The sequence below is a fragment of the Cavia porcellus genome, unplaced genomic scaffold (assembly GCF_034190915.1).
Source record: "Cavia porcellus strain 051 isolate PalLab524CR breed Dunkin Hartley unplaced genomic scaffold, mCavPor4.1 scaffold_25, whole genome shotgun sequence".
In the NCBI taxonomy this organism is placed as follows: domain Eukaryota; kingdom Metazoa; phylum Chordata; class Mammalia; order Rodentia; family Caviidae; genus Cavia; species Cavia porcellus.
In genome coordinates, this window is record NW_026947508.1 from 15,386,508 (window position 1) to 15,399,075 (window position 12,568).

Here is a 12,568-nt window from a genome sequence, read left to right on the forward strand (position 1 = left end):
ATGTCTTCCAAGCCCTAGCTTCAGAATCACACAATGTCATTTCCACAATATCTTCTCCGTTACTAGTCAGCCGTATTCCATGTGGGAAGGGACATCACATAAAATGACTACTAAGAAGGCAAGTGTTGGGAGCCGCGGCCGACACCGGTCGCCTTACTTGGCGGACATAGGGCCTGTGGGTGGGAGCGGAGCCTGAGCTAGATTGCCCCTCCCATCGAGTGAGCCAAGTTGGCGCCTGCTTCCTGCCCCCTGATTGCCCTGGCGACTTAAACAACCCGCTCTGTAAGATAGTCTGCCTAGCAACAACTGATGTTAGCCAATCAGCCCGCATCGCGCGCTTTGAACTGATTGGCCACTGTTACCCTATAAAAGTAAATGCCTCTCCCGCCACAAGAGAGAAGCACAAGAGAAGCACAGAGAGAGATAGAGAAAGTCCACCGGCGAGAAAGGGCTGGTGACAGAGCGGAGGCCTCGCGGGGCCCACGCGGAGACAAATAAAGACAAGGTTGCACACCGCCAGACTTTGTCGTGTGTCTTTCCTGCCGGCCGGGAGCGACCCCGACAGGCAAGGATTTTTAGGGTGGGGGGCACCTTGGGGTGCCCACAGAGGGAATGTTTTACATATCTATGTGTCCTCTCCCAGGGTCTAGTTTGAACTCAACATTCACTTAATTAAATAACTTATAATATGGCAGAATTCTACACCAGAAGTGATTTGGCAGTTAGTTTAACTTTCTCATTTTGTGGAAAAACAATCACCGAATGAACGTATAAGTAAATATGAATTAATCAGTCAATTAACATATATAGAAGTACCTTTTCTTTGTCTTTTTGAGACAGGGTCTCATTATGCAGTTCAGGCTGGCCTTGAACTCGCTTTGTAGTTCAGGCTGGTCTTGAACTAAAAATGATCCTCCTGCCTCAGCCTCCCAAGTGCTGGGATTACAGGCCTGAGCCACCATGCCCAGTTGCACAGAGGTACTTTTACACTCCCAGGAACACATGATAATGAGACCAAGTAAGTATGATACATGAATCTTTTTCTTTTCTTCTTTTTGTTTTTGAGGTGGGGTCCCACTGTGTTGCCACGTCTGGCCTCTAACCCCTGGACTCAAGCGATCGTTCTGCCTCAGCCTCCAGAGTAGCTGGGACCAGAGGCATGCACTACTGTGCTCGGCAGATACATGAATCTTGAGCACAGTAAGGAACCATCACGAATCCACTAAGGAGCGCTTTCTTATTAGACACGGCAAATTGAGAAGCACTTTCCGTTCCTCCCTCAAGCCTCACTAAAGCAACAGCAAAGGAACAAGTGGTAGACACTGATGAGGACAAAAAGACGGCCGAGGCTGAAAGGAGCTCGCAATATTTGGGACAAAGAAGGACACAGGGCAAAAAGCTCAGTGCAGCCAAGATGATTAAGATCCCATGAAAGTCAACTGCTCTGCTGCTGAGGAGCCCTGAGAACCCAGGAATTCCAAACACCAAACATCTCAGGGCGATGACAGGAAGAGGGTAGAGTGAAACCCTGCATCAAAGCTGCAGATACCCTCTCCTCTCCTGAGTGTGGAGACTCAGAATTAGAGAAGAAGCAAGACCTCCTGGACCAGCTCAAGGAGGAGCTCAAATCCCTCCCTCACTTGGAGGAGACTCCAGCAGTGCTCCCTGGGAACAGTGACCAGCCAAGAAGGAAAGGCACAGGGATGGCCACACTCAGAGGCTTCCTTACAAAGGCTGAGCACAGCCATCAGATGATGAGGCCTCCCACGCCCCATCCATCCTCTCCATCCTCGCTCACACAGAGGTTTCTGATCAGCCCCCCTGCCTCTCAGGTAGGACAACACTGGTTACACACATCCGAGGAAGCTGATACATTTGTTTATTTAATTTAACATAAAAAGACAAAACAAAAACCCAGGGAAAAGGAACCAGAAGCCAGATCAATGCAGGAAATTGAAGACCTTAAAAATAACTATAAATGGAAAACTTTAAGGATTCTACCCCCTGCAAATTTCAGACCTGCTGAATTCACAAAGGTAAAAAATCAAAGTGCAACAATCAGTTGTGGCTGCGGCCCTCCAGGCGGAGAAGCACCAGTGTCTCCTGAGATCCGCACCATGTTGGAACATAGGGCACTGGGAAACCAAGCAAGCAGCTCGCCTCCCTGGTAAGCAATACTGAGCCTCCTGGTGCACGGCCTAGAGTCAAACATCCCACTTCTCTACCCCCCTTCCCCTGTCCCCCGTTAGCAAATGGGAACCAGAGATCTGAGCATCTCTTGGGAGGTTGACCATATGCAATACAGCAAATAAGGGGGATTTCCTTCTACCATCTTTTTGAAGGCAAATATTTTTACTGCTGTTTTGCTTTATTCTGATTAATGGTACTGCTCTATCCAATATTCTGTTTTGATAAGTTCTATAATGTTCTGTATTTCATTTTATTTTGCTATACCTGATTGAAAGAACAACTATTGTGAAGATAACGAGATATACTGTGGTACCTATTACTGTTATCTCTGTAACCTGCTGGGAAGTTCTTTACCAATTTCACTACACTGTCTCAATTGGCTGTGTTCTGTCTTGTTCTGTTGTGTTTTACTACCTTCAAAATAATAAAAAAAAATTTTTTTAAAAACAATCAGTTGTGTTTCTCTACATTAACAATGAACAGTAGGAAATGAATGGAAATTAAGAAAAGGTTCCATTATATAGATCAAAAGGAATAAAATACTGAAGAATAAAGTTTGCCAAGGATACAAAAGACCTGTACACAAGACATTGTTGGAAGGAATGAAAGATGACACAAATAAATGGAAAGACATCTTGTGCTTACCAATTGTACAATTTAATATTGTCAAGATGTCAATGTTACCTACACATCTAACACAATCTATATCCAAATCAAAGGAGCATTGTACACAGAAATAGAAAAATCCATCTGAAAATCTGAATGGAATTTCAAGAGCCTCCAAAGAGTCAAAGAAGAACAAAATTGGAGGTCACACATACCTTCATTTCAAAACGTATTACAAAGTTACAGAACCAAAACAACGTAGTATCAACATAAAGACAGCCATTCAGGCCAGCGGAAGAGCACAGAAATAAATGCTTACAATATGCTCAAATTATGTTCAACTAGGATGTCAAGAACATTCAGTGGGGAAAGGACAGCTTTTTCAACAAATGATGTTGGGAAGCCTGAAATAATCATATGCAGAAGAGTTAAATTGGACCATTATCTAATACTACATATAAAATTAACTCAAGGGGCCAGGGATATAGCTCAATGGTACAGAGGCTGCCTGGCAAGCGCAAGGTCCTGAGTTTGATTCCTGGCACCCAAAACAAAACAAAAACAAAATAAAAAAACTCCCAACTGTATCAAAGACCTAAACAGTAGGACCTCAAACAGTAAAACTTTCAGAACAAACATAGAAGTAAAACTTCATGACAGTGGATTTGACAGTGGCTTCTTGAACATGACACTAGACATATGGATAAAGAAAAAATAGATAAACTGAGCCATATCAAAATCAAAAAACTTTCCTGTGTAAAGGACACAAACAAGAGAGTGAAGACAACTTGGGGGGATAAGAAAATACTGCAAATCAGATTCCTGATAATATTCAGAATACTATGATTCAACAATTAAATGTGTGTGGTGGCACAGGCCTCTAATCTCAACATTCTGGAAGGCTGAGGCAGAGGGATCACAAGTTTAAGCCCAGACTGAGCAATTTAGCAATTTAGAGAAACAGTGTCTCATAATAAAAAACAAGACTAGAGATATAACTCAGTGCAAAAACCCTGGGTTCAGACCTCAGAACCACAAAAATAAACAAAGTCAGACAAAGGATTTCAATAGACATTTCTTTAAGGGCTAACAATCATATAAAAGATTCAAACATTACTAATTATTAGAGAAATGCAAATTAAAACCACAATAAAAGGTATCATCACACACTTATCAGGATGGCTATCAAAAAAAATAACATATGTGTGAAGATATTGAAAAATGGAAGCCATGTGCATTGTTAGTGGGAATATGGAATGGTGTAGCTGATGAGAAACAGTGTGAAATTAACATATGATCCATTAATCCTGGGTTTATAGCTAAAAGAAAGCAAGATCTTGAAGAAGTATTTGTACATGGATGTTCACATGCTCACAGCAGTGCTAGGCACACAGGCAAAAGGCAGAAGCAAACTACATGTGGATCAGTAGATGAAGGATAAATAAAATACAATACTCATGTTGGGGATTTAGCTCAGCGACATAGCGCCTGCCTGGCAAGCAGATAGTTGTGAGTTCGATCCCTGGTACCGATAAAAAGGAAAAAGACAAAAAATAAAAAATAAAAAAAAAATAAAATACAATACTCACAGGCAAGGAAATATTACTCAGGAAGAAAATTATGATACAGGTTACATCATGGATCTGACACATGCTGCAACACGGATGAATCTTACCTTAAGTAAATCAGCTACAAAAAGACAAATACTATATGATTCCATTTAACTCATTTAACAAGACGATATACTTAAATCAGCTAAAGTCAGCCGGGTGTGGTGGCTTACGCCTGTAATCCCAGCACTCAAGAGGCTGAGGCAGGAGGATCGTGGAGAGTTTGAGATCACCCTGGGCTACAAAGTGAGCTCGAGGCCAGCCTGAACTGCACAGTGAGACCCTGTTTCAAAAAGACAAAGAAAAAAAAAACATAAAACAAAACAAAAAACAGCTAAAGTGGTCAATTTACTGGCATGATGGCTCATTCTTATCATCCCAGCACTTGGGAGGCTGACACAGGAGGATCACTGCATGTTCCTCCGGGCTACACAATGAGTTCAAGTCCTTCTCTCAAAAAAACAGAAAAGGTAACTTCATGTTTTGTGTGTGTCAGCACAATTAAAAAGTACTAAAAGCAACTCTAGTTAATATAAACATAATGAAACATAAGTGCTAATATTGTCTTTCAGAAACAAGAACAGGATGCTATTAAAAAGAATGAGACATTGCTCTTAGCAATGACAATTTTACGCGTCATGAAGAGAACTTTAAAAACAAAAAATCTGGGCTGGGGATGGGGGTGCAGCTCAGTGTTAAGTGTACTTGCCTAGCATGTGCAAGGCCCTGGGTTCCACTTCCAGTGCCACTAAAGTGGGGGGACAGAAAAAGACAGGGAGAGATGAAGGGCAGGGGAAAAAAAGAAGAAAAAGAGAGAATTTCTAACAGAAAATTTGAAGTAATGCCCCAGAAAATAGAATGTTCTTTTAAAATGGAAAATTAGAGCATTTTGGGAAAACAAAATAGAGGATCAACTAGGAGATCAAACGAAAGAAAGAAAGTATAATAGAGGAAATCAATACAAAGAAGTATCCCCAAAATTGATTTCTAAGATTATACGTGATTGGTTTCCTGATTAAATGGCCCATCAAATGCCCATAGTGAGTGCACATTATCATGAAACGAAACTGTGGTCCCTAAAAATATCCAGACAGAAAAATCATGTTACACACATAGGATCAGGTTTGTCATCTGACTGTTTATCTAGATTTGCTTATTTGTTATTTATTTTGCAGTTCTGGGGATCAAAGCCAGAGCCTCAGGCATGCTAGACAAGTGCTCTGCACTGAGCCACAGGGTCAGTTTGACTTTTTAACAGAAACCATGAATCCTGTCTTCACTTTGGCGGGGAAGGGTGGAGGAATTTATTTCCAATCCAAAATTCAAAACCAAGCCAAACTATCAATCAAGGACGTTGGAGTAAATGCCCTGGTAAAGCCAGGGAGATGAACAAGGGAATTCAGAAAACAGGATTAAAGAAAATCCCTAGGAAGGGAACAGAGCAAAGTCCCAGCACCACAGCCCAGAAGCCTGTGGAGTAAACAATCTCCCCAGGAGCCCTGGGAGGACACCTGCAGGGAAGAGGGCTCTAAGAGACAAACAGCTTCAAAGATCTTTGTTTCCATGTGCCCAACCAGGTCAAAAGGAGTTTTCAGGTTCTGCTGGAGAAAAGTTGCCTAATAAGGGGAATAGAACCATGGCACACTTCCAGAGTGAGCTTTGAACACTATTTACCAAGTCGTAATAATTAAACACTGAATATTGCTAACAAGGATCAGTTGCAACTAAACTAGGGGGGAGGGAGAGGGAGATAAAATAGCAATAATCCTTATCTTCTAAATAGGAAGGCAACAGGTAATGATTGAAAACTGGGAAATCTGAATTAGACCTGTCATTTAGAGCTATGGAAGCGTGTACCGGAAATGACACCTAAACTGTGTAAAAGAGTGGTGGCCGTTTTTGGAAGTGAAAATTGAGGATGAGTTAAGAGATTGTTTGGGATTTTTAATTAGGAGCCTACTATAAACTAGCTATTTGACTTTTAAAAATAATACCAGTAGAAATATGGTAGAAATAAAAATTAAACTAAAAAAAATCTGACTACAGGCCAATCTACAAAGCAGTGATGACTCGGCACAAGTCTGGAGTCCTCCTCGTGAACTGGGGTGAAGGCAAAGTGGGTAAGGGAGTAGCCTGGAGGAGCCCTGTAAACTGAGGCAAGGGAGAGGAAAATCCATGCCCGAGGCCAGATGAGTGGCTAACAAAAAAGGAGTTAGTGAGTATTAAAGTGATAGATAAAAGGGTTTACAACAAGGGCTGCCTTACTAGTCCAGGAGGCTCTACAAAAACAATTGCTTGTGTGGTGGCCCAAGCCTTTTATCCCAGCACTTGGGAGGCTGAGGCAGAAGGATCAGTTTGAGTTCAAGGCCAGCCTTGAGTTTACATAGTATAGTGAAGCCCTGACTCAAAACAAAACAAAAGTATTGCATTAGCTGTTTTGGGGGGTTTTTTTGAGTTAGGATCTCACTATTCAGAGATCCTTCTGCCTCAGCCTCCCAAATGCTGGGTACAGGCATGTGTGTGTGTGTAATCTTGATTTAGCTGTAGTTTTATAGGTCCTAATCACCTGTACACCTAAGGATTTGTCCTAACACCAGAACAGCAGCCACACCCCCAGGATTAAGGAATGTAGCTTCCCCAGACTAGAGAGGGGACAGGGAGGCTTCCAGTTTGCCTGTTGCTCATCTCTAGGCAGGAGGCTTGAGTTGCCAGAAAAAATGCAGACAATACTTGGCCCCTCTTACACTTTAAAAATTGTTTACCTGAAGTTCAGTTTAATTTGAACTGTCTATGTTATACCCCAGCAACACTAAGGACGCAGCACTTGCCTTCTAGCAAAAGCTTGGAGTTTTTCTGCATCTTGCAAGCTAAGGCTTTGCCTCTGTCCTCTCCTACTCCTCCTTGCATTCAGCGTTAGGAAAGGTCAAGCGAGGTCAGGAGAGTGCGCACAGGAAACCCAAGGTAGACCCCAGCAGAATTTTTCAGTGAGCAGATTTGCAGGTCGAAACCTCATGAAATCTTTGTTTGTTGGGGACTGAATCAGGACCTTGCACTTGCCAGGTAGGTACTTATGCCACTGAGCTACACCTCTGTCCTGAAGTCCTTTCCGTAAAGGGATTTGGCTGGGTTAATATCTCCACTGGTCCAAGGGGCAAATTTGGTGCTATGAAAAGCACCCCAATGACCCCTAGCTTCACTGAGCGTGTCTTCTTCCCGGAAATGAGGACACATCTTGGGTGGGACAGTGGGGAACTTCTCTGTCCTTCTTGTATGCATTTGTACCACAAGCACGTATTAGTTTTATAATCAGCAAAAAGCAATGAAGACATTATCATATTGAAAATAAAACTCATCTGGGGCAGACCAGAGCAGAGCTCCCTCTAAAGCAAGTATATGCAGTTCTAAGTAATTTCCTGTTCTTTATTTGCATATTATTTTAGGAGCACTCTGTAACCCCCTGTGGTTTGTTATTTGACCTTTATTCCCCCCAGGAATTATGAACCCAGGTACTTACCACCCCTGCCTGCTGTCCCAAAGAAACAGCCATCTTGTCACTGCTCCCCACTGATTCACTGGGTTTGGCTTAGCTTAGAACTCAGCCCCCACCCAGACCTGGACTGACCATAGTAAATAAGACCGATCTGCTTTTTCAGCCCTGTCACTACCCCTGTGCTGTGTTTGGTGCCAGGCCTGCTGGGTGGTAGTGAGAGGAGAGGTTATCAGAACCGGGAAGGGCAGAAGTAACCCCTTTAAGCAGCTGGAGTCAACTTCCAGATTTAAGGTAGTGGTGGTGGCTGCTGGGAAACTGTTCTTGGACTATCAGGGGAGGAGACAGTTAGGGAGTGGTGATTTAACAAGCTCTGTAAGGGGAAAAAAAGTGTCCCCACACCCAAGATAACTGTCTTTCAGTACTGTAGAACCCCTCCAAAAGGCTGGTCACTCCCGCGAGCCCCAGAGGCTGGCAAAGTCCCCATCCATAGGCAGCAGAGGTAGACCACTGACTCCCTGACCAGAGGGGGCAGCCTCCCCCTCACGAAGGCCCTCTTGGGGCTCTAGATCCAAATCTACCTGCTACCAGCTTTGTGACCTTGGGCCAATCCTTTAACTGAGTCTGGGCTGTCCTGCGAATTAAGTCAGATAACCAGTATTATCCACCTGAAAACACAGGAGTTCACAAATAATTTAATCTTCAGAGAGCCCAGAGACGGCACTTTGGCCAGAGGGCCTGGTTCATCTGCAAGTCCCACAGCCACAGCACTGCTCTGGAAGCCCCCTCCTCGAAGACTGCCTTCTCTGGCTCCCTCCAGGTGACCAGCCCCTGGAGCAGGGGCAGGCCTCCCTGCTCAGGCGCAGGGCCTGGCCCACGACCTTGGGAGAACCTGAAAGAAAGCTTCACCAAGTCACAGTACTTTTCCACTGCACTGCTCGGCCACCTCAGCTGGCTTTATGCTGTTCAGACAGGATGCAAAGTGTGCCAGGCTGGCCCTATTAGGAACCTACCCTAATCCTACTCTCAGAAATGGGAGTAGGGACCTGCTGTGGGTGAGGGGCGGTAGGAATTCTAGAAAGGGGGGTGGTCCCTGAATGAGCCAAGGGGAAATCGAAGCCAACTAGTGAGAAATTTGCACTGGCAAAGCCCTCCGGAATATTACAGGCGACTCCTCTCCTAACCGCCTGTCCCTCCGCCCCTCTCCCTTCCAATAATAATGATTAAACCTCTTCCACCGCGCCAGGGCTGGGTCTCAGGGCGGCGCGAGTCTGCGCGGGGCGGGAAGTTGGGGGGAGCGAGGGAGGGGACTGGAGAACTAGCGGTCCCGCCCGGTGATGTAGGCAGCCCGGGGAGGTGGAGCCGCGACGCCTGGAGGAGTCCCCACCGCAGCCGCGCTCCTGGTCTACCCTACCGAGCAGCCGCCAGCCCCGGCTCCGGCGACCTCCCTGCCGCCGCAGTTTGGGCAGCGGGGACCGCGAGAATCCCCCCATTCGGTCTTTTGTGGGGGGCGTGCCTGCTACCCCCTGCCCGCCCCTGCCCTTCCCTGCTTCCCAGACGGCTGGAATCACTCCCGGGGGAAGCTATTCCTGGCCGCCCGAGCATCTCGGCGGCCAGCCCGGCTGGGCACCAGACATCTGCGAAGCTAGCCCCGCCCGGCACTGGGCATCTCGGGCACCGTCTATCGCCGGCGCCGCCCAGCTTCTCGCCACTCCGGGGTGGAGGGCTTCTGCACACTTCCCCTCCCCCCAGCCGCCGGGCAGGACGCCTGCGAGTCCCCGGCGCCCCTGGCCCCTTTGGCCGCAGCGATGCTGCCCTGGAGACGGAACAAATTCGTGCTGGTGGAGGATGAGGCCAAGTGCAAGGCGAAAAGCCTGAGCCCCAGGCTCGCCTACACGTCGCTGCTCTCCAGCTTCCTGCGCTCCTGCCCGGACCTGCTGCCCGACTGGCCGCTGGAGCGCCTGGGCCGCGTGTTCCGCAGCCGGCGCCAGAAAGTGGAGCTGAACAAGGAGGACCCGACCTACACCGTTTGGTACCTGGGCAACGCTGTCACCCTGCACGCCAAAGGCGACGGCTGCACCGACGACGCGGTGGGCAAGATCTGGGCGCGCTGTGGGCCGGGCGGGGGCACCAAGATGAAGCTGACGCTGGGGCCGCACGGCATCCGCATGCAGCCGTGCGAGCGCGCCTCCGCGGGGGGCTCGGGGGGCCGCAGGCCGGCGCACTCCTACCTGCTGCCGCGCATCACCTACTGCGCGGCGGACGGGCGCCACCCGCGCGTCTTCGCCTGGGTCTACCGCCACCAGGCTCGCCATAAGGCCGTGGTGCTGCGCTGCCACGCCGTGCTGCTGGCGCGGGCGCACAAGGCGCGCGCCCTGGCCCGCCTGCTCCGCCAGACCGCGCTGGCGGCCTTCAGCGACTTCAAGCGGCTGCAGCGCCAGAGCGACGCGCGCCACGTGCGCCAACAGCACCTCCGCGCCGGGGGTGCAGCCGCCTCGGTGCCCCGCGCCCCGCTGCGCCGCCTGCTCAACGCCAAGTGTGCCTACCGGCCGCCGCCGACGGAGCGCGCCCGCGGAGCGCCGCGCCTCAGCAGCATCCAGGAGGAGGACGAGGACGAGGAGGAGGACGAGGACGAGGAAAACGCGGAGGAGCGCGAGGGAGGAGCCCCGCATGGCGAGCGGGCCGAGGTGCTGAGCCTGGCGCGGGAGCTGAGGACGTGCAGCCTGCGGGGCGCCCCGCCGCCGCCGCCGCCGCCTCCCGCACAGTCCCGCCGCTGGAAGGGCGGCCCCCGGGAGCGCGCGGGCCAGGCCCGCTGAACTCACAGCCTCGAATCCGGCTGCCTCAGCGGCTCCCCTGGCCCCCGACCCCGCCTCCCTCGTGGTCTCAGTTGTGATCGCCCTGTCCCTCGTCCTGGCTCAGGGTGACACCTGACATGCCCTTGATTATTGGGGTTGGGGTACCCCCCTTTCTCCATGCCCGGAGTTTTCCAGGCTGTCCATTGTGGAAGTGTCCCCGTGCTTTGCACCACGTCTTTTTGTCCACCCACTTCCCTGCTTTTTCCAAAACATCCTCTCAGGAGAACCAGGGAGAAGTTTCTAGAAATCCAGAAGGTGGCCCTGGTCAGGGCGGAGGCAGTGGCCTTGCCCTTGGTTCCCTCTAGTCTTCTTGTGATAAGAACCAACTGGAGAGGCCTTGTAGGTGCAGAATCCAGTGGCTGGGGAGAATTGAGGCCAGGTCCCTGATGGGTGCTGAATCTGGGGTCATAAACAGAGGCAGGAATCCTGGACTCTGCTCAGCCTCTCTACTTGTTGGAGGACTCCTGGAACTTCACTGCTCTGCCTCAGGAGAAGACTAGGCTGGGCCTACTGATGTCCAAAGGATAGGCTGGGCTGGTAACAGCTCTGACAGTGCTGCGCAAGCCAGGGCCTTGCACTCCCACAGGATCACCCCTTCTCTGCAGACAGATAAGTATGAACCACTCTAGGTGTCCCACAAACAGCACCAAGATGGGCCTCCAGAAGGCGGTAAGGGAACCTTCAGCAGATGTGTGGAGATGTGGAGACACAGATTCCCCAAGAGAGATGCTCTGATGTGCAAGTATGGCTTGATAGCAGCTGGATTCACATAGCGAGATGAGGGAGGAGGGTGTGTCCCCCCAACAGAGGGAGTGGGCTCCTGCCCAGCAGTCTCCACAAGGTCACCAAAAATCCAAAGATCTACATGTCACCAACTGATCATTGTAAATAAAACGGATCTGCTTTTTCAGCCCTGTCACCACCCTTGTGTTACATTTGATGCCAGGCCTGCTGGGGGGGGCAGGTGGAGGGGGTGAAGATATCAGAACCCCGAAGGGCAGAAATAACCCCTTTTAGCTGCTGGAGTCAATTCCCAAACTTGAGGTGGTGGTAGCTGCTGGGAAACTGTTCCTGTACTGTCAGGAGAGGAAACAGCATGTGCCTTTTCTGAAAACCATGTATTCCAAGCCCTTGTGGAACATCTTCTGTCTGTCTGTCTCTCCCACAATGTCTGCACAATGGGTGCTCAGACTCAAGTGTATCTGGGACATTTGGCAAGGAGGGAGTATTGACTGAACCAGGGGTGCCTTTTGAGCTCTATGTTTTTGAGAGGTTTTATGTTTGTCACTGCACATGATATAGATTGTGTGTATGTCCTCCTCCCGATGAGTGGAAAGAGGCTGTCAGGGAAAAGGAAGAGCAGCTCAGTTTTCTTCCAAAAGGCTGGAGAAATCTGTCTGGACCCTTGTGGCAAGAGTGAGTCTTGAGCGCAGATACCTTCTTTATACTATACTGAGCTGGGCACTGATCCCAGAGTTACCCAGAGCCTACATGAGTGGCTGCTGCCAATGCCAGTGATCAGAATGATTCTGTTTCTCGGAACTGTCAGAACACGGTGCTGGGGCCACCTCACATAGTAGATCCCATGCAGGGTCCAGAGAATTCAAGAGAAAAAGCTGGGACTGATTCCACACGTCAGGGGTGAGAAGCCCCCACCTGGCAAGGATGTTCCACATGTCCATTGCTTTCCTCTCATACCTTGCCAAGGTTTTTGTTGGTGTTTTTCCCACTTGCAAGAGGAAAGGAAGTGAGATGTCACTCTCATAGAAGAGGATGATGGGCTGCAAAGAGCCTCTGGTGCTGGCTGAGACAAACCCAGA

At 48.8% G+C, this 12,568-nt stretch overlaps 1 protein-coding gene across 1 annotated transcript; it reads left to right on the top strand.

Annotated features, from left to right (window-relative positions):
• The first annotated feature begins 9,221 nt into the window (after window positions 1-9,221).
• Fam43b (family with sequence similarity 43 member B) lies at window positions 9,222-11,667 on the top strand. The gene has a single exon (XM_005008504.4). The coding sequence runs from the start codon at window positions 9,702-9,704 to the stop codon at window positions 10,707-10,709; it is 1,008 nt and encodes a 335-aa protein (XP_005008561.1). The 5' UTR covers window positions 9,222-9,701; the 3' UTR covers window positions 10,710-11,667.
• Window positions 11,668-12,568: the final 901 nt, after the last annotated feature.

Coding starts and splice junctions, on each gene's coding strand:
- Fam43b (XM_005008504.4), top strand. CDS start 9,702: ATGCTGCCCTGGAGACGGAACAAATTCGTGCTGGTGGAGGATGAGGCC.